Source organism: Hoplias malabaricus, chromosome 2, assembly GCF_029633855.1.
Source record: "Hoplias malabaricus isolate fHopMal1 chromosome 2, fHopMal1.hap1, whole genome shotgun sequence".
Taxonomy (NCBI): Eukaryota; Metazoa; Chordata; class Actinopteri; order Characiformes; family Erythrinidae; genus Hoplias; species Hoplias malabaricus.
The window spans coordinates 56,256,080-56,276,942 of record NC_089801.1 but is presented as its reverse complement, the minus strand read 5'-3'; the positions used below and the strand labels follow the sequence as shown (position 1 = coordinate 56,276,942).

The window sequence follows — 20,863 nt, the reverse complement described above, 5'->3', positions numbered from 1 at the left end:
TGCTCCGTTTTATTACTCTACAACTCGGAGGAGGTCCACACAGCTCCCAGTCCCGGTCCGGGCTCAGAATCCTGAAAGAGAACCGAGCTTTAGAGGGGTTTAATTTGGCTGCTGACTTCTGAATGGGACAGAAACATGTCAACAAAGGAGCTGGCCAGGTCCAGTATACTGCAATATCTCTGTTTATGTCTCTTTAATAGTTTCTACTTACAGCTAACGGTGGGTTATATCTGTTTACAGTCGGATCATTTCATCTAGTTTTATACCGAGCATTTTACACTCTTTAAATACACAATATTTCTTAGAAAATATTTATAATTTACAGGTTAACTCCAGCCATTTCCCCATAACTTTCTGTGAGGGATTTTTAGAGGAGTACGTCTGGTTCCATTCACCTCCACTGTCCACTGCTCTGACTCTCACTAAGACTCTGTCCATCACTGTGTCTGTCTTAATGTCTAATAATCTCCCTGTCTGTCTCTTTCTCTTAGAGAGCTTGGTCTGATTAGAAGACGTGGCCATTCCTCCAGTGCTCAGAAGAAGCAGGTTGTTTTGAGTAAGAATGCAGTTCCTATTAAGTAAACCTGTGCTGAACCTGTGCTGAACTAAGCCTAGTCCTAGTTTTGAACAGAGGTTCTCTCCTGAAAACAAAATATTATTCAGATCTAGATTAAAGGTGCCTTAGGTGATTTTACCAGAGTGCCTTTTTGTGTTATTGTAGTTCACCTACCTAAGCAGCAGAGGTCACTCACCCTGCACCAGTGATATTAGTCAAGGTGACCTCCTGTGGCCAAGCAGATGAACTACAACAACAGACAGACTCTTCAGTCTGGAGAAAAGTTTTCCCAAAGGTTTTCTCAGAGACAGATTGCACTTGGGCTGATGTTGTTGCTGAAATAACTATATTTAATCATATTTTTCATATTTGTAGTACATACAAACTCACCTACTGCACTTTGTAATCTCTCGCTGGAAAATAGGCCCTCGAAGTTGCATGTATCTTGGGCTGTCACTATTGCACAGTTAGTTATGATTACTCAAAATCCAGTGTATCTGGACAAAGTCAGAAGGTTTGTTTGTTTTGTACAGATCAGCTGTTCTCATATCTGATCATCATCGACTTTGAGTCCACGTGTTGGAGAGAGAAGAACAACTATGGACAAGAAATCAGTAAGACACTTCCTTAACTGGCTCAGTCCACACAGGGTTATTACCATAGTGTAAACATTCAACGTTGTGTTACACTGTCTCAGGGGTTCACTAGTCACAGAAGACACTGGTCATTTTAAAGGTGACGTTTATGATTGTAATCTAAAAACCCTGTGTATAAATCTCTGAGTGTGTCTCCTCTCCATGTGCTGACCTGCAGTCGGTTAGAGCTGGAAACCACTCTAATGTGTTTACAAAGCCCCAGTGTCTGTAAAAGGGTTAAAAAAAAAACACAAAGTGTCTGGGTCTGGTATGCTAGGCTTTCTCTTTCTGCTTATAGCAGAGAAACGCCATTTGAAGGTTTTTAGATAACGGAGAGACTCCAAATGCTGAAAAGCACCAGCCGAGATGAGGATGTTGCTCTATTCCTGCTCCATAGGGGGGTAACACTGACTTATTTTTGCTGTTAAATTTACATTACTTAAAAGATACTGTCGCTTCTTACTCACACACACCGCTCCACATTAAAATATACAGTTTCTTCTTACTCACACAGAGCTACTGAACGTAAACAAACCAGAGAGAACAACAGTTCCCCACAATCGTAGACATAGATTTAAACCCAAGGAGTTTACCACAAGGGAACAGTGAGTTAAAAAAATTACAACAGTGAATTACATTCTGACACTGTAGGGGGCGCCCAGGAGCAAAACTAACAGATCTTACCTAGTGTTGCTGTAAATAAGCAGCTCGAAAGAGTCGGTACAGGAAATGAGACACATTTGAAACACCAGCTTTTCATTATCCAATCAAATCTCAAGGGGTAAAATCATGCTCCTCCCACATTAGTCCCCGCCCAGCCATCCCATTTTACTCTGAATTATCTCCCATTATCTGGTTACCTGGGCCGTCCTACACCGTGGGACACCTCCTGGTTTATGGGCTGGGGTCAGAACCTGCAGCAGTTTGCAACAGTGTGTTACGCTTCTCTGTTCTCTGCCGTAGTCGAGTTCCCGGCGGTGTTACTGAACACGTCCAGCGGAGAGATCGAGTCAGAGTTCCACTCCTATGTCCAGCCTCAAGAACATCCAGTTCTGTCCGGGTTCTGCACAGAACTCACTGGAATCACTCAGGTCAGGAACACAACACACTGCACTGTGATAGCTCTGAGACACACACCTGGGATCCGTCCTCACAATGCGCCCTGATTGGTCCACAGGCTCAGGTGGAGGCGGGGCTTCCCCTACGAATCTGTTTGTCCAGGTTTTCCCGCTGGCTTCTCACTCTGCAGCAGGAGAAAGGTGTGGTGTGTGTAACAGACAGCAAGGTCATGCCACCTTCCCCACACCTCTGCACCTTCCTCACCTGGTCAGGTAACGCACACCGAACACACCTTTAATCTGGATGAACTGTGTTTACCCTACTTCCTGTTCATTTAATTCAGATTAACTGTGTTTACTCTCTTTCCTGTTAATTTAATCTGTATTTACTGTGTTTAATTGTTTCCCCGCTCATATAATGTGGATTAACTTCTCTGTTTGCTCACATTGCTTTGATTTAAACTGGATTAATTGTGTTTACTCTCTTCCTGTTCATTTAATCTAGATTAAATGTGTTTAATCTTTTTTCATGTTAATATGAAATAGATTAGTTTTGTTTACTTTCTGGTTCATTTAATCTGGATTAGCTTTGTTTACATTCTTTCCTGTTCATTTAATATGGATTAGCTGTGTTTACTCTCTTTCTGCTTAATGTAATCTGGATTACCTGTGTTTACCTGCTTTCCTGTAATTTAAACTGGATTAACTGTGTCTACTCTCTTTCCTTTGCATTTAATACAGATTAGCTGTGTTTATTGTATTTCCCTTTTGTTTAATACACATTAGCAGATAACTGTCATTGTCGTTACAAGAGTAGCTGTGCTAACTGTATTTTTTGTTTGTTTTATTTGTGTGCTTGCTGGGTGTTTAATCCAGATAATGTTAAATCTGGATTAGCTGTGTTAAATGTTATATTGACAATTTTAATCCAGATTAGTGGTGCTGTTTTTCTTGGTTGATTAATCCAGATTGGGATCTGGGAGTGTGTTTGCTGTACGAGTGTAAACGTAAACAGATCAGTAAACCTGACGCTCTGAGCACATGGATTGACCTGCGAGCCACTTACAGGGTAAACATCATTCATTCATTCATTCATTCATTCATTCATTCATTATCTGTAACCGCTTATCCAGTTCAGGGTTATGGTGGGTCCAGAGCCTACCTGGAATCATTGGGCGCAAGGCAGGAATACACCCTGGAGGGGGCGCCAGTCCTTCGCAGGGCAACACACACACTCACATATTCACTCACACACACCTACAGACACTTTTGAGATGCCAATCCACCTACCAATGTGTGTTTTTGGACCATTGGAGGAAACCGGAGCACCCGGAGGATACCCACGCGGACACAGGGAGAACACACCAACACCTCACAGACAGTCACCCAGAGCGGGTATCGAACCCACACCTGCTGCGCCACCATGCCGCCCTGCAGAGCACTCTGTTCCCCATTATTAACCCTGTGTGTTGTGCCGATTGATCAGTCATCATTGAGTCCTTAGCCAGCCCCTTTGGTCTGTGTACAAATCACAAACAGCTGAGAACGAGGAGCTCCAGCCTGCAGGAGCAGGGAGGCCTTGCCCTTAAGCGAGGGAATGGCTTGCACCTTGTGGAACCCAAACACACTCCCAAGTGACCACCATCCACACTCCAGAAGCAGAACAAGAACCAGTGCTTTACCACCAGAGTGAACTGGGTTTGTGTCCCCCTCTGGAGAGGGGTCTCGTGGTTGTGTGTTCAGGTTCTGCAGGGTGTGAGGTGTGAGGGCAGCCCCAGCCCCGTATCACTATTGGAGTTTCTCAGAATGACGGGCCCACCATAACCCTGCTTTGGGAGGAGGGAGGTGGAGCGGAGGGGGCTCACCCCAGCGGTGGGCTGCAGGGTGTAGAGGGTGGTGCTGTGGTGGAGATGATGCTAATGTTCGCTCTGTTCCTCAGACGTTCTACGGCCGGAAACCGAAAGGTCTGAACGGAGCTCTGCAGGACCTGGGCATTCAGTTCAGTGGCAGAGAACACTCAGGTACACACACACACACACAAGGGCCCTTATTCATGTGTGTATTAGTAAAGTATATATTTTGGTCTGTGTGAATGGGTATTTTTGTGTTTGTGCATAATTATATTTTGTTTATTTATCTGTCTTTGTGTGTGTGTAGGTTTGGACGATGCTCGGAACACGGCTCGTCTGGCCTGGAGGATGATGATGGACGGCTGCGTGCTAAAAGTCACCAAATCTTTAAGCAGGGTGAGTGGGTCTCTCTCAGGTCCTCTTCTCCCCCATGGGTCTCATTCAGGTCCTCTTCTCTCCCCGCAAGACCTGCACAGGTGATTACGGACCCTGCGGCAGCCAATAAACACACGTTAAAATGAATATAATGCATCAGCTGAGACCTGTTCTGCTACTTTAGTCTTACACTGGAGCTACCGGGCTAATGTCGCTAACATACTCCAGTTAGCATGACCTACACACTGGAGTCCTCACACACTCTCCTTGAACCATGTGCAGTAACACACACACACACACACACACACACACACACACACACACACAGGGGCAGTAATCTTCACACCCCACTAAACCCACTATTCTATACTCACCTTGAGGGTGTGTGTCTGTTAACTAGCATAGCAGATTTATTAGTGTTCTCCTGCAAATGTGTTGAGTTCCAGTGACATGTTGGTAACAGATACACCTTTCAGCTATGATCTGATTGGTCCGTGTACATGTTGAAATGCATGCTGGGAGTTGTAGTTTATTTTATGGTAGTATATATACCTTTCAGCTGTGAGGTGATTGGTCCATGTAGACTGTGAAAAGCATGCTGGGAATTGTAGTGTGGCGAGTGGAAGTGTGTCTTGGGCGAGTGAAGGATGTGTGTGGGAGAAGGGAATGGGGCAGGGTTTAGAGGGGTGTGGTTTTAAAGGGGTGTGGCCTGTTTGTTGTTAGCCCCTTTTTAACCCGTAGCTCTGGTGTAAAACTAAAGAAACTGAAGCCAGGCTCTGTGTCACGTCTCTGTAATCCTCTCCCTGTTTGATTTCAGACTCCGGTGAAGTCCAGGCCTGTGTGTGTCCGCAGCAAGACTAACACACACTCATCTGCGGAAGAGAAACAGACCTCAACACACTCTGGTAACCATGGAAATGTGACCCCAAACACACACACCAGTACGAGTGTGTGTAAAAGTCTGGTGACCACGCGCACCGTCCTTTCCTCTCTCACCAGCGCGGTGTGTGTCAGCAAACCCCAGCTGCACACGACTCTCCCAAACAACACACACACTTTGACCTTTGACCCTGAGACCGAGGATTTTAATTGGTCGGAAGATGTCCTAGTCCCGGAAGAAACAGGAGGCTCTGGTTCCTATGACGACGTGCCATTGGAGGAGTTTGTTGCTGCGGATGCATTTACCACAAGGCCATGCCCACCTGAACCACACATCTCCAAGCCCTGCCCCTCAACACCTGCCCCCATCCCTCTTCTCCTACACACATTCTTTACTTGCCAGGGACACACATCCAAGAATACAAGTCCCAGCAAGCAACTCACCATCTACACAGACCAATCAGATCATAGCTCGGTTAGTTTCAAAGTTCCACCCTCGGTTCTTTCATCCAGCACCAACCAATCAGCTCGGCCGTCACACTCCAGGTCTGTCAGCCAATTAAAATCCTCCTCCATCTTCGTCAACCAATCATCACCCACTTTCTGTTCCAATAACCAATCAAAAATCTCCAACTCCCACAAGTCAGCATCCTCTTTCTGCTTCGGTGACCAGTCAAAACGCTCCTCAACCTACATCAACCAATCAGCTCTCTCCTCCATCTCCATTAACCAATCTGCACCCCAGACACGCATTAACCAATCAGATACTTTCTGCTCCACTAACCAATCAAAACTCTCCTCCAGTTCTGCCCGACACCCTTCTTCAGTGTCTAAAGTGACCGCCCCGTTGTGTGAGTGCGGGCGCAGAGCCAAGCGCCTGACCGTGTGTAACGGTGGACCCAATCAGGGACGAGCCTTCTACACATGCCCAATCAGGAGGAGCTCTGGCTCAGGCCCTGCCCACAGAGGGGGCTGTGGTTTCTTTAAGTGGGAGTCAGCTGTGATTAACTCCACCCTCAAACTGAACAGGAGGATTAGCTTCAGTGTCACAACATCGGCGTCTAGGAACTTCCGCTGAACTGAGACACAAACATGGTCCACTGTCCACACTGGGACTCTGTAAATCTACAAACACACACTGTAGTACATCAGTTGCTCTACATACTTTTTAATGGACAGCGAATGGACATGGTTTAAACACTCCAGCAGCACTGCTCTGTCTGATCCACTGTGACGGCTGTGCTGTTATTGATCAGGTGCTACACAGTGTTCCCTCAGTTCAGATTGGTTAGTGTTATGTTTTAACTATATTCAATTATACAGGTTATAAATATTATTTTAATAAATTAGGCAGCTCTGTGGGTGCAGAATACATGTGTGGACGTGTTAAAACGTTAAATATTAGTTTTATGTAAATGTACTTAATTTTTTTAAATATGAAGTGAGAGGAGACAGAAGCAGGTTTTTAAAAACTTTGTTTTATTTCTTAATATTTCTTATGTAATAGTTTTACCTTTTAATGTTTTTATTAATCAACTGTAATAATATAATCAATCTGGAGTTAAACACTGTTTTTACATTGTGATTTAAGCTGAATAAAGAATAAACCTCTGAAATAGTTTCAATGCTTAAACGCCTCAGGGACCACGTGCTGGGGAAAACGCGTTTCTCGGGGAAGGGGATGTCCCTCCTGGAGCTCCGTTTCTGAGCAGCAGCTGCAGCTGGAGACTTCACTGTCGAAATAAATGTGCCTGGCAGACTAAAAGAGATTATTTAAAAAAAAAAACAGTGTGTGGTATTTTAATGTGATTTAGTGTAGAATTTAGAATGTATCAAAGATTTTTATTCTGAGGGAATTTAGAATTTTCAGAGCGGGGTCTTTTATTTTGACATGGATAGGAACTATATTGCTGTTAGCTTCACACCCGTTACGGCTCTGCTCGCGCGCTCACATAGACACGCACGTGTAAAGTTTAACGAGTTAGTAATTTAAATGTATGGATGAATGAATGAGTTGAGTGAAAGTTTGAGGACATCAATAAAACGCGTTTCTGGGGACTCGAGTGTCTGCGATCTGTATTTTTTCACTTCCTTGCTCTGCGTGAGCGCGCGCGTTCTATGAGTGTACAGGTTAAAGTGTTTGTGTTGTTGTGTGTGTTCAAGTGAAGGACTGTGTAAAAGTGAGGTTGTGTTTGTGTAGCCCTGTGTTCAAGTGAGGGATTTTACAGGTGTGTCTTCAGGTGAGGGACTGTACAGGTGTGTGTGTGTGTCTTCGGTTGAGGGACTGTATAGGTGTGTGCATGTGTGTGTCTTCAGGTAAGGGGCCTGTACAGGTGTGTGTGTGTGTGTCTTCAGCTAAGGGGCCTTGTACAGGTGTGTGTGTGTCTTCAGGTAAGGGGCCTGCACAGGTGTGTGTGTGTCTTCAGGTAAGGGGCCTGCACAGGTGTGTGTGTGTCTTCAGGTAAGGGGCCTGCACAGGTGTGTGTGTGTCTTTAGCTGAGGGACTGTACAGGTGATTTGTCTGTTCAGGTGAGTGGGGGTACAGCTTAGTGTGTTTACAGATAAAGGCTTGCTCTGTGTCATACCTCAGGTGAGAGTGCCAGTACAGGTGTGTGTTTGTATTTTGAAGTATGTCTGAGGACAGTAGGAAGCGCACGTGGCGGGCACATGGTCATGGTGCGAAGCGTCCTCGGCGTGAGCGTATGCTGAGCATAGGGATGCAGGGTGTCCTGATCACCTGCAACATGAACACTCGCAGGTGCACCGCCGAGGCCTACAGCCTGCTCGGAGAGTATGGAGAAAAACTCTACGGACCAGAGCAGGTGAGGATCAGGGACTTGGACCTACTCTAAACCCGGTTAAATGGAACTAACTGCTCTCTGTGAAGTTTGGGGGCAATTGTGCTGACCTCAGTGTATTCTATAAGCCAATCAGCTTGGGTGGGTGGGCTTAATGATTGTCATACTCTGTCGCAGTTGGCCGATCCCGAGGGCAGTAACAGTGAAGAAGAGGAGGATGAGGATGATGTGGAGGCAGCGCTAAAAAAGGAAGTGACTCAGATTCAGTCGTCCAATAAGAAGCAGCGGCGGCGCTTCCAGGCAGTGGACAGCGGTGCAAATAACGTTGTGTTTATTCAGACTCACAACATCGGTGAGAGACATTTTACAATAAGAACTTACTCTACTGCTATGAGCTACCAACTTGTTATGGATCATTAATGCTACATGCTATGGGTTAACACTGTTAACAGCACTAATTCAGGGCAGTGGTAGCTTTTAGTGAGTAGCTTTATGGATACAGAGCTCCGTAATGAGCTGGGGATTCAAAGCAGTGTTAGATAATAGCATGTAGCATCATTGATACAGAAGTCCCTTAATAACCTGGTGATCCAGATTGGTGTTAGCTAATAACATGTAGCATTATTAATAAGGGCCTCTCTAAAGAGCTGGTGATTCAGAATGGTGTTAGCATGTAGCTTTTCTCTCTCAGAGCCGGAGAAATTGGTGCACCACATCCTGCAGGATCTCCACCAGACAAAGAAGAAGAAATCGAGGGTGATTCTGAGAATGCTCCCTGTGAGTGGAACCTGCAGAGCATTCCCAGAGGACATGGAGAAGTACTTGAGCTCTTATCTTGAACCGTGGTTCAAAGCTCCAAACCACGCCTCCTATCAGATCAGCTTCAAAGCTCGGAACAGCAGCCACAACAAGAGAGATGACGTCATCAAAGCCCTGGCAGGTACCACCCACTTCTACTTCATCCAGCTAGTGTTCTCCTCTGGGCGTGCTTAGCTTATAGAATGCATACAGAGGTTAGTGATCTCCTCTGAGCGTGCTTAGCTTACAGAACGCATACGGAGGTTAATGTTCTCCTCTGAGCGTGCTTAGCTTACAGAACGCATACGGAGTTTAGTGTTCTCCTCCGAGAGTGCTGACGTGCTCCTCTGTCTCCTGTCCTCAGGTTTGGTGGCAAAGCTGAACCCAGAGAACAAGGTGGACCTGACGAACCCGGAGCTAACTGTCATTGTGGAGATTATCAAGTCCGTGTGCTGCGTCAGTGTGGTGCGGGACTACACTCTCTTCAGGAAGTACAACCTGCAGGAGGTCACCAAGGGCTCGTTTAATCAGGAGCAGGCCTCCCAGGAGGCTACGAGGCAGAAGGAGGTGGAGGCAAAGAAGGAGGGGGAAGAGAAAAAGGAAGGAGCAGGAGCGGATGGGGCAGTTGCTCAGGGCAACGGGAACAAAGAGGCAGAGCAAGAGTGACTGACAGTTCAAAATAATCATGAACACTTTGGTTTTCACATATTTAGCTAGATAACTTAAGGCAGAGTTTAAGCCTGCTGAAATAGGACAATACTCAGCTGTGGGCTTAAGTTATCTGGCTAACGCCAGCTGTGTAAAATACTGCAGTTGTCTGAAATTTGAATAACTTATTTAACTTAGAACTGTTATTTTGTTTTTTAAGGAGTTTAGATTAAGTTACCTGGTTAAATCTTGCTTTGTGAAACACACCCCAAGTTTTGTGATTATGTCAGTTTAGTGAGTTTACTTAAGCCTAAAGTCGGACCTGTCCGGTCAGCAGTGAGTTAGACGAAACTTAACAGTGGGCAGTACTGAGATTTGGGCTTAAGTTATCGGGCTAACTTTAACTTATCTGTCTGAACATGGACTTTGTCCCCTAGTGTCTCACTCTGGGGTGTGTTGTTAGTATGGTAGCCTGTGTGTGTGTGTTTGTGTTTATTACTGTGTTGTGTTTTATTCACACAGTGGAGCCCAATTTATACTTCTGCATTAACTTCATGTAAAATCTGCTCTGTCCCAAACAGCACTCTACTCCCTAAATAGCGCACTTTAAAGATGTCTAATTCTACTACACTACTGCATTGTGTACTATATAGAGTAGAGGGAGGTGTTTGAGATTCAGCCCCTAGTGGTGCGGCCGTGTAATTGAAGAGTGAAGCGGAGAAGAGAACTAGAAACGCTCGCAACACTCTGTGTCAAGTAAATCACAGAAGTATACATTGGGCTTTAAAGTGGTGTCAGTTTAGCAAACAGCTGCTTTAATGACTTTTACAGCCTCTGTTTTAATTTATCAGGATTAACTGTTATGTGAAATGAGCTGCTCTGGGCTCAGCTCTGTTTTAGTTTGAATTTATTTGTGCTCATCCTGAATAAAATATGACTGTGGAATCGGTTCTCTTCTGTGCCACACCAAACACTGTCACAATAAAACACAGAGAATTAGAGGGTTAGAATACGTTTGAAGTTAGGGTTGGGTTCGGGAACCAGAAGAGGATCCAAAATCACATGAAGTGGGTACATTTAAAAAAATAAAAAAATAAAAATGTCTGTAGTGATTCCACTGCGGTGAGTAAAACACGTGCGTAAGGCCGGGGCTGGTGTGTCGGATAATACAGCATCACATGGTTCCATTTGGATTCGCTCGGCTTTAGTGTTAGCTGAAATGTCCGTAACCCACGTGCTACATTAGCCACATCCACAGACAGCACTAGCACATCGGTAGCACAGCCACTTCTCGTTAGTGATAAGGGAAATTAACCAGGGAGAAAACACGAGAGTCACTGAGATACCGACTGCTACAGCCTCCTTCAGTCCAGGCACCCTCCTTTAAGTAGGCAGAGCTTTTTTTCCACGATAGTAGTTTTGTGTTCTATCTACAGATAGTTGAGTATTTATTCCAGTGAAATGACCAAGGTGCTACGCCCTGACTGTCACAGCACACACTGCGAGGCCAAAAAAACCAAAGCAGTCCAAACAGCACATGCAGGGGCAGCGGAAGAGTTAGTGATGTTTTGTAGGGATCTGTGTGGCAGATAAAACAGTAGCTGTCAATGCAGTAAGGGAAGGTCTGGTAATAAAAGACTAGAATTCATGATTCACAGCTGAAAGATCAAAAGATAAACCTAATGTTGGGGACATTTTATTCTCCCGAGCTTAACTTAACCTTTAGGAACTGCTCCGTAAGGGGGTGCTGTTCACTTTCTCATTCCTGTCTTCTTTCCATATTTTTCTCTATCTTCTGACTTCATTTTTCTTCCACCCTCCCACTTTCTGCTTCTGTCCTCTATCCCTCCTTCCTTCACTCTAAAGGTAATGTCATTCTGAAACAATGTCATTCACCCTGTGTGTGTGCTCTCTCTCTCTCTCTCTCTCTCTCTCTCTCTCTCTCTCTCTCTCTCTCTCTCTCTCTCACACACACACACTCTCTCTCTCAATCTGTACACCTCTCTCTATGCTCCCTATGGGAGGAAAGGATTAGCATCTGTTTAGCCTGACCTTTCCGCTCTGCATGTCCCCGGAGTTTCACACACACACTGCAGAATCAGCCGTCTTCTCGTTAAAGCGATGCTCCACTCAGTCAGAGTGTGAGTAAGTTTCTCTCTAGTTTTCACACTGTGCCCCACTTATGCCCCACTGACTCAGTTCAGCTCCACAGTGCCCCCTTTGGCCTGGCTTCACTCTGCTAAATGTGAGTGAGAGTGCCAGGAACGCACCGCACCTGTGGGGTTCAGATTCTTGACCTGTCCCTGTAGCAGTCATCAGATTGAACCCAGATTAGCTCTGTTAGCCTTCGTCTCTCAGCAGCTCTCTCTGTAATTATTACTGTTTTTAATAATATTCCTGCTGTTGTTTTTGTGACTGTTATTATAATTGATATAAACAAGATTGTAAATATTATTCACATTAAGTTTGTTATTAGAGTTATTATTCCCCCCTCTCCCCCTGCGGTCTGGTGCTCTGGCCCCCGTCCCCCGGCCCCCATTATAAACCTCTGAATGTTATTAGTGATGTCTGTGGAGAGTTGGAGCCACATTTCCATAATCTTTTACACAGCTGTTATTCTCAAGTCCCAGCAGAGAGCGAGCCTGTGTGTGTGCGTGTGTGTGTGTGTGCAAGGTCGTTGTTGTGTATGTTAGCTAAGGTAAGTGTGCACAGAGTGGTTTTAATGAGAAAAGCTTATCAGTGTTTAACACACTCTTACTCCATCACTGTGGCAACACAGCAGGAGAAATCTGATTGGCTCATTAGTGGTTGTTTATTTGTTTGTTTATTGTTATTTCAGTTGTTTACCTGCAGCTGAAGGAAGGTCATGAGGGTCCGACTGTGTGTGTGTGTGAGAGAGAGTGGGAGTCTTGTTGTGACCTTGTTAGTTGGTTACAGGGATAGAATAACAATTCTCTCTCTCTCTCTCTCTCTCTCTCTCTCTCTGTTTCATTCCGTCTGTCTCTCTCATAAAGAGTGTATTCAGCTCCTTTAACCCTTTGTGGACACAGTTGTTGGATGCCAAGAGTGTGTTCTTCTTTTCACTGCAGTAACACACTCTATTCACTCGAGAAGTTTTACACTAGTTTTACATCTATCTGGGTGAGCCTTAAAGGAGCTGAACTCACTAAAGGGTTAAACTTTTGGACACATGGTGAACACACTGAAACATGTCGCTACAATATTTGCCCAAACATTTAGCTTACACCTTATGCTAATTTTCTGCGGCAAAGCTAATAGTTAGCCAACTGTTAGCCTGTTTCACCCCAGCTAGCATGCCTTAGTGTGGCCCATATGGGTTGAACAAGGCTCTAAATGGGACTGAGGAATTATGGGTAGTGTAGTCAATATGGGCTTAGCTGAGTTAGGAGATGACCCACCCATACCCCGCCCTAGTGCATGAAAAAAGAAAGAAAAAGACGAATGCTGCCATTTTTTATCCATTCTCCATTATAGCAGGAGCAGAAACGGTGAAACTCCTGGATTCGCATGTGTTAGCAGGCTAGTTCTGCACACGCTGCCGCTAATCTACTGACGTGGATGTCTCTGGTTGGATGTTATTAACGTAAAGAGCGTGAAACACTTAGCCTTGCCCTTGCCTGCAGCGGGCTAGCGGCTTCTAAAAGATGTTAGTGCTACAAACGGACTGAAGGCATTGTCATCTTTTGTCTGCTGTGATTGTGTTTGAGAGTGTGTTAGTAAGGTTAGAGTTAGCCTCTGTGGTCAGGAGAGCAAAAGAAAGGGCGAAATGAACGACGATACCAAACCAAATCCTGTTAGCGGCAGCTGCCTCTGCGAGGGACATGATGCTAACGCTAGCTGTCTGGCCACTTCTAACAAGCGCCGCCCCGGACATAAAAGATATAAAAGAAATAAAGGAAATAAAAGAAATAAAGCACGAGCGAAGGGATGAGAAGAAGGGGAGAAGACGGCTGGAGGTCCATCCTTCGCTCATCAAAGATGGCCGCCCCGCGTTTAGTGCTGGAGCTGATCCAGTGGAACGCAAGCGCGAGCGGGGTTTTTCAGGGTAGGTACCTCCTGCCCTCTGAAGAGTGTGAATGCAAACTCTGGCTTTAAAATTCAAATATTTTCTTTTTTGCGGCGAGTCTTTTCTCCCAGCGTGAGAGAGGCTGAAGGGCTCATTGTGTGAGTCGCTCAAAGCCAGCACATCAATCGCTTTGACTGGCGCGGTTAAAGAAGTCTAAAAAAGACGCATCAAAGACGCTAATGCACACAGCTGTGCGTGTGTGTGTATGTGTGTGTGTGTATGTATGCCTCTGTTTGTTCCTATCAAAGATGCTAACAAACACTTGGGTGAGTGTGTCTCTGTGTCCATTTCAAAGAAGCTAATATAGTGTATAATAGTAAGTGTGTGAGAATCCAATTCAAACACGCTAACATGCTACAGAGTGTAGGAGTGTGTGGGATTGTCCCTATCAAATATGCTAACAAACATTTTTGTGTGTGTGTGTGTGTATCTGTGTCCATTTCAAAGAAGCTAATATGCTAGTAAGTGTGTGAGAATCCAAATCTAACACACTACAGTGTGTGTGTGTTTATATCAAACAGGCTAATGTGCTAGTAAGCATGCTTATCAAAATTGCTAACACACTAATGTGTCTTTTTTGTCCACTGTCGTGGATTTACCCACAATCCCCCTCCCCATACCCACCCCCCCAGGCGCGTTTCACTGCGATAATGCGCTAAACTAACGTTTGGGGAACAGCGGGCGGCAAAGCCCATAATGCACTGCAACTAATCCAATCAGAGATTAAATACAGCCTCGCTACACACACACACATACACACACACAAAGACAAACAGCAGGGGAGGCGACCTCACCCACACACACACTTCACTCTCTCTGTGAGGTTCTCTACTGAACTAAATAGTATCAGTGTATTATTAAGTATTTTGTATTATTTCTGTACATTTTGTTTTGTATGCGATTTTATGTTTTTATATTATTTTGTATTATTTCTGTTTGTTGGTTTGCGTTTGTTGTATTGTTATTGTATGTTTATAATCATTTAAACCAGCACAGATAAACCTACCACAGCATCCTTCAGGGCCACATCTGCACAACTACATTCAGCATTTAGACTTCACCATAATGTCCACAGGTGTGAGTGAGTGAAACTGACTGTGCGAGTGACAGGGTGAGTGTGTGAAACTGTCCACAGGTATGAGTGTGTATGTGACTGGGTGAGTTTGTGAAACTGTCCACAGGTGTGTGTGAGTGAGTGACTGGGTGAGTGCGTGAGTGACTGGGTGAGTGTGTGAAACTGTCCACCTGTGTGAGTGACTGGGTGAGTGTGTGTGTGTGTGTGAGTGACAGGGTGAGTGTGTATGTGACTGGGTGAGTTTGTGAAACTGTCCACAGGTGTGTGTGAGTGAATGGGTGAGTGTGTGTGTGATGGTGCGAGGGTGAGTGACTGGGTGAGTGTGTGAAACTGTCCACAGGTATGAATGTGTGAGTGACTGGGTGAGTGTGTGAAACTGTCCACAGGTGTGAGTGTGTGTGTGATTGGGTGAGAGTGAGAGTGACTGTGTGTGTGTGTGTGTGTGTGACTGGGTGAGTGTGTGAGTGACTGAATGAGTGTGTGAATGACTGGGTGAGTGTGTGAAACTGTCCACATGTGTGAGTGACTGGGTGTGTGTATGTGAGTGACAGGGTGAGTGTGTGAGTGACTGGGTGAGTTTGTGTGTGTGAGTGACTGGGTGAGTGTGTGAAACTGTCCACGGGTGTGAGTGCGTGTGTGACTGGGTGAGAGTGAGAGTGACTGGGTGAGTGTGTGAATGACTGGGTGAGTGTGTGAAACTGTCCACATGTGTGAGTGACTGGGTGTGTGTGTGAGTGACAGGGTGAGTGTGTGAGTGACTGGGTGAGTTTGTGAAACTGTCCACAGGTGTGTGTGTGAGTGACGGGGTGAGTGTGTGAAACTGTCCACAGGTGTGAGTGTGTGAGTGACTGGGTGATTGTGTGTGAATGGGCGAACTGATGAACATCGGTTAGTGTTCTCCTGTGAGCGTGCTGAGCTGCTTACCTCCTCCCTCTTAGTGTCAGCTTATGAGTGAAAATGGTGCCCTCTCCAGAGAAGGAGCCAATCAATGAATTGAATGAAGTCAGTATGAACAGTGATGTTACAGAGCATTGATTTTCACTGTATTTATAAATATGTGTATATTAAGTCCTCATAACAAGAGTAAAACTGACACCCTGCCGCAGTGCCCAAGCTCTCTGAAGGACTTTCCTGTGATGTGAGACGGACTGAGAGTCTTTGTGTGTATTTACACTCTCTTAGCTCCACTGTCCACTCCGGTCACTCTGTAGTTCTATAATTACAGACTGTAGTCCACTTGTGGCTCGGCATACTTTGTTACCCCCTTTCCCCCTGTTCTTCAGCACTCAGGGCCCGTACAGAACAGGTGTGATGTGGTGGAGGATCATTCTCAGCGCTGCAGATACACTGATGTGGTGGTGGTGTGTTAGTGTGTGTTGTGCTGGTGCGAGTGGATCAGACTGGAGTTTTTAAACCCTGTGTCCATTCACTGTCCACTCTGAGAGACACTCCTCCCTTGTTGGTCCACCTTGTAGATGTAAAGTCAGATGACATTGTCCCCAGGACACCGCTCTGTTAGACAACAGCATTTTATTATTACATACAGGTGCTGTCTCTCTCCCTCTCTCTCACACACCTATGTACATGTATAATTGATGCAGGATGTTGGAGTGTAGTGTTGAGGTGGAGACGGCTGGTCCCCTGAGGCGTGACCTTCCTCACTCCTCGTCTTCACCCCTGAGAGACAGGCTGAGGACTGATGAGACATTAATGAGATGGAGAGAAAGGGAGAGTCTCCTGTGGACAGGCTAAAGGTCAACAGTGTCTTAGGAAGAGCTTAAGGAACAATACACACAATTATCTCTCTGCAGTGTGTACATACCTTAAACATCCCATAATATTCACCACTTTATCAGAAACACCCCCATTCTTCTGACATTCACTGGTCACTTTATCAGGAACACCCCCCTTCTACTGACACTCACTGGCCACTTTATCAGAAACACCCCCCTTCTACTGACACTCACTGGCCACTTTATCAGAAACACCCCCCTTCTTCTGACACTCACTGGCCACTTTATCAGAAACACCCCCCCTCTACTGACACTCACTGGCCACTTTATCAGAAACACCCCCTTCTACTGACACTCACTGGCCACTTTATCAGAAACACCCCCCTTCTACTGACACTCACTGGCCACTTTATCAGAAACACCCCCCTTCTTCTGACACTCACTGGCCACTTTATCAGAAACACCCCCCTTCTTCTGACACTCACTGGCCACTTTATCAGAAACACCCCCCTTCTACTGACACTCACTGGCCACTTTATCAGAAACACCCCCCTTCTTCTGACACTCACTGGCCACTTTATCAGAAACACCCCCCCTCTACTGACACTCACTGGCCACTTTATCAGAAACAGCCTCCTTCTACTGACACTCACTGGCCACTTTATCAGAAACACCCCCCTTCTTCTGACACTCACTGGCCACTTTATCAGAAACACCCCCCTTCTACTGACACTCACTGGCCACTTTATCAGAAACACCCCCCTTCTTCTGACACTCACTGGCCACTTTATCAGAAACACCCCCCCTCTACTGACACTCACTGGCCACTTTATCAGAAACAGCCTCCTTCTACTGACACTCACTGGCCACTTTATCAGAAACACACCCCTCTACTGACACTCACTGGCCACTTTATCAGAAACATCCCCCCTTCTACTGACACTCACTGGCCACTTTATCAGAAACATCCCCCCTTCTACTGACACTCACTGGCCACTTTATCAGAAACACCCCCCCTTCTACTGACACTCACTGGCCACTTTATCAGAAACACCCCCCTTCTACTGACACTCACTGGCCACTTTATCAGAAACATCCCCCCTTCTACTGACACTCACTGGCCACTTTATCAGAAACACCCCCTTCTACTGACACTCACTGGCCACTTTATCAGAAACACCCCCCCTTCTACTGACACTCACTGGCCACTTTATCAGAAACACCCCCCTTCTACTGACACTCACTGGCCACTTTATCAGAAACATCCCCCCTTCTACTGACACTCACTGGCCACTTTATCAGAAACACCCCCTTCTACTGACACTCACTGGCCACTTTATCAGAAACATCCCCCCTTCTACTGACACTCACTGGCCACTTTATCAGAAACACCCCCTTCTACTGACACTCACTGGCCACTTTATCAGAAACACCCCCTTCTACTGACACTCACTGGCCACTTTATCAGAAACACCCCCCTTCTACTGACACTCACTGGCCACTTTATCAGAAACACCCCCCTTCTACTGACACTCACTGGCCACTTTATCAGAAACACCCCCCTTCTTCTGACACTCACTGGCCACTTTATCAGAAACAGCCCCTTCTACTGACACTCACTGGCCACTTTATCAGAAACACCCCCCTTCTACTGACACTCACTGGCCACTTTATCAGAAACAGCCTCCTTCTACTGACACTCACTGGCCACTTTATCAGAAACAGCCCCTTCTACTGACACTCACTGGCCACTTTATCAGAAACACCCCCCTTCTTCTGACACTCACTGGCCACTTTATCAGAAACACCCCCCCTCTACTGACACTCACTGGCCACTTTATCAGAAACAGCCTCCTTCTACTGACACTCACTGGCCACTTTATCAGAAACACACCCCTCTACTGACACTCACTGGCCACTTTATCAGAAACATCCCCCCTTCTACTGACACTCACTGGCCACTTTATCAGAAACACCCCCTTCTACTGACACTCACTGGCCACTTTATCAGAAACACCCCCCCTTCTACTGACACTCACTGGCCACTTTATCAGAAACACCCCCCTTCTACTGACACTCACTGGCCACTTTATCAGAAACACCCCCCTTCTACTGACACTCACTGGCCACTTTATCAGAAACACCCCCCTTCTACTGACACTCACTGGCCACTTTATCAGAAACATCCCCCCTTCTACTGACACTCACTGGCCACTTTATCAGAAACACCCCCTTCTACTGACACTCACTGGCCACTTTATCAGAAACACCCCCTTCTACTGACACTCACTGGCCACTTTATCAGAAACACCCCCCTTCTACTGACACTCACTGGCCACTTTATCAGAAACACCCCCCTTCTACTGACACTCACTGGCCACTTTATCAGAAACACCCCCCTTCTTCTGACACTCACTGGCCACTTTATCAGAAACAGCCCCTTCTACTGACACTCACTGGCCACTTTATCAGAAACACCCCCCTTCTACTGACACTCACTGGCCACTTTATCAGAAACAGCCTCCTTCTACTGACACTCACTGGCCACTTTATCAGAAACAGCCCCTTCTACTGACACTCACTGGCCACTTTATCAGAAACAGCCTCCTTCTACTGACACTCACTGGCCACTTTATCAGAAACAGCCTCCTTCTACTGACACTCACTGGCCACTTTATCAGAAACACCCCCCTTCTACTGACACTCACTGGCCACTTTATCAGAAACACCCCCCTTCTTCTGACACTCACTGGCCACTTTATCAGAAACAGCCCCTTCTACTGACACTCACTGGCCACTTTATCAGAAACACCCCCCTTCTACTGACACTCACTGGCCACTTTATCAGAAACACCCCCTTCTACTGACACTCACTGGCCACTTTATCAGAAACACCCCCCTTCTACTGACACTCACTGGCCACTTTATCAGAAACACCCCCTTCTACTGACACTCACTGGCCACTTTATCAGAAACAGCCCCTTCTACTGACACTCACTGGCCACTTTATCAGAAACAGCCCCCTTCTACTGACACTCACTGGCCACTTTATCAGAAACAGCCCCCTTCTACTGACACTCACTGGCCACTTTATCAGAAACAGCCTCCATCTACTGATACTCACTAGCCACTTTATCAGAAACAGCCTCCTTCTACTGATACTCACTGGCCACTTTATCAGAAACAGCCTCCATCTACTGACACTCACTGGCCACTTTATCAGAAACAGCCCCCTTCTACTGACACCCACTGGCCACTTTATCAGAAACATCCCCCTTCTACTGACACCCACTGGCCACTTTATCAGAAACATCCCCATTCTACTGAAACTCACTGGCCACTTTATCAGAAACACCCCCCCTCTACTGATACTCACTGGCCACTTTATCAGAAACAGCCCCCTTCTACTGACACCCACTGGCCACTTTATCAGAAACAGCCCCCTTCTACTGACACTCACTGGCCACTTTATCAAAAACACATGTAGGGGATTCATTAATATTGTCTATAGTGTCATTATTAAAATAAATGTAATAAAAATAAAAATAAATGTAAATAAGAGCAAAATTAAGTGATGTGTAAATGATTTAAAGCAACAATAGGTAGTATTTTTACCTTAATTTTTACCACAGCTTCAAAATCACTATTGTTGCTACTCCAGGCTCAGCACTTCAAAAACATGTATCTTTTGGAGGAGGGTAGGGAAACTCTCTCCTCTCTCCTCTCTGTGATGTATTCTCAGTAGGTGCAAAAATACCAGATCTAATTACTGTTCCTTTAAATCCTGTATTTATTTGAAACTAGAACAAAGGCAATATTTTAAAAGTTGAAATATTATTTTAATAAGTTTAATATTTGCCCATTCTGAATTTGATGCCTGCAACATCTTCCCAGAAAAGCAGTGGCATAGTAGTGTATTCTGCTGTGTTCCTCAGCTCCTATTTAACAGCACTCTGTGAGTGTGTGGAAACTGAGGAGACCAGTCGCTGTTGTTCTGAAAGTGAACTGTTTTCTGCTCCACGGCTCGGGGCTATGCTACACTGTTTGTGTTTCATAAAGCCCCAGGTGTTCTCAGTGGGAGACAGGTCTGGCTGAGTTTAGCTCCCGGAGTCTCTTAATAAGGAGCCGTGCTGTTGTATTCCACGCAGAATGTGGACTGGCCTCGTCTCACTGAAATAAACAAGGCCTTCCCTGAAAAAGACTTTGTCTAGACGGCAGTGTGTGGTAGGCTCTGTGCCGTACGGGACAGTGGGTTACTTCAGTGGGTCACTGGGCACACAACTGGGGTCCAGGTGCAGCTCAGAGTAGAGTTACCTTTGAGTTGAGAGGAGCCAGCTGAGGTGGTCAGACGCCCCCTGTTGTACACCAGGT

At 45.8% G+C, this 20,863-nt stretch overlaps 2 protein-coding genes across 4 annotated transcripts; both read left to right on the top strand.

Moving 5' to 3' along the window:
• The first annotated feature begins 17 nt into the window (after nucleotides 1-17).
• On the top strand, nucleotides 18-6,884 carry eri2 (ERI1 exoribonuclease family member 2). Its single transcript, XM_066660366.1, has 9 exons — nucleotides 18-158; nucleotides 492-556; nucleotides 1,090-1,170; nucleotides 2,155-2,282; nucleotides 2,369-2,522; nucleotides 3,218-3,318; nucleotides 4,189-4,270; nucleotides 4,407-4,495; nucleotides 5,292-6,884. The coding sequence occupies exons 1-9, from the start codon at nucleotides 136-138 to the stop codon at nucleotides 6,429-6,431; spliced, it is 1,863 nt and encodes a 620-aa protein (XP_066516463.1). The 5' UTR covers nucleotides 18-135; the 3' UTR covers nucleotides 6,432-6,884.
• Nucleotides 6,885-7,195: 311 nt separating this feature from the next.
• On the top strand, nucleotides 7,196-10,640 carry thumpd1 (THUMP domain containing 1). 3 transcript variants are annotated; one of them, XM_066660411.1, is made up of 5 exons: nucleotides 7,196-7,593; nucleotides 7,983-8,175; nucleotides 8,329-8,503; nucleotides 8,843-9,091; nucleotides 9,314-10,640. In XM_066660411.1, exons 2-5 carry the CDS (start codon nucleotides 7,984-7,986, stop codon nucleotides 9,613-9,615), a joined length of 918 nt encoding a protein of 305 aa, XP_066516508.1. In that variant the 5' UTR covers nucleotides 7,196-7,593; nucleotide 7,983; the 3' UTR covers nucleotides 9,616-10,640. The 3 variants fall into 3 exon arrangements, with proteins under 3 accessions (XP_066516508.1, XP_066516507.1, XP_066516506.1); XM_066660410.1 differs by having other exon boundaries at nucleotides 7,198-7,796; nucleotides 7,832-8,175; nucleotides 9,314-10,636; XM_066660409.1 differs by having other exon boundaries at nucleotides 7,198-8,175; nucleotides 9,314-10,635.
• The last annotated feature ends 10,223 nt before the right edge of the window (nucleotides 10,641-20,863 follow it).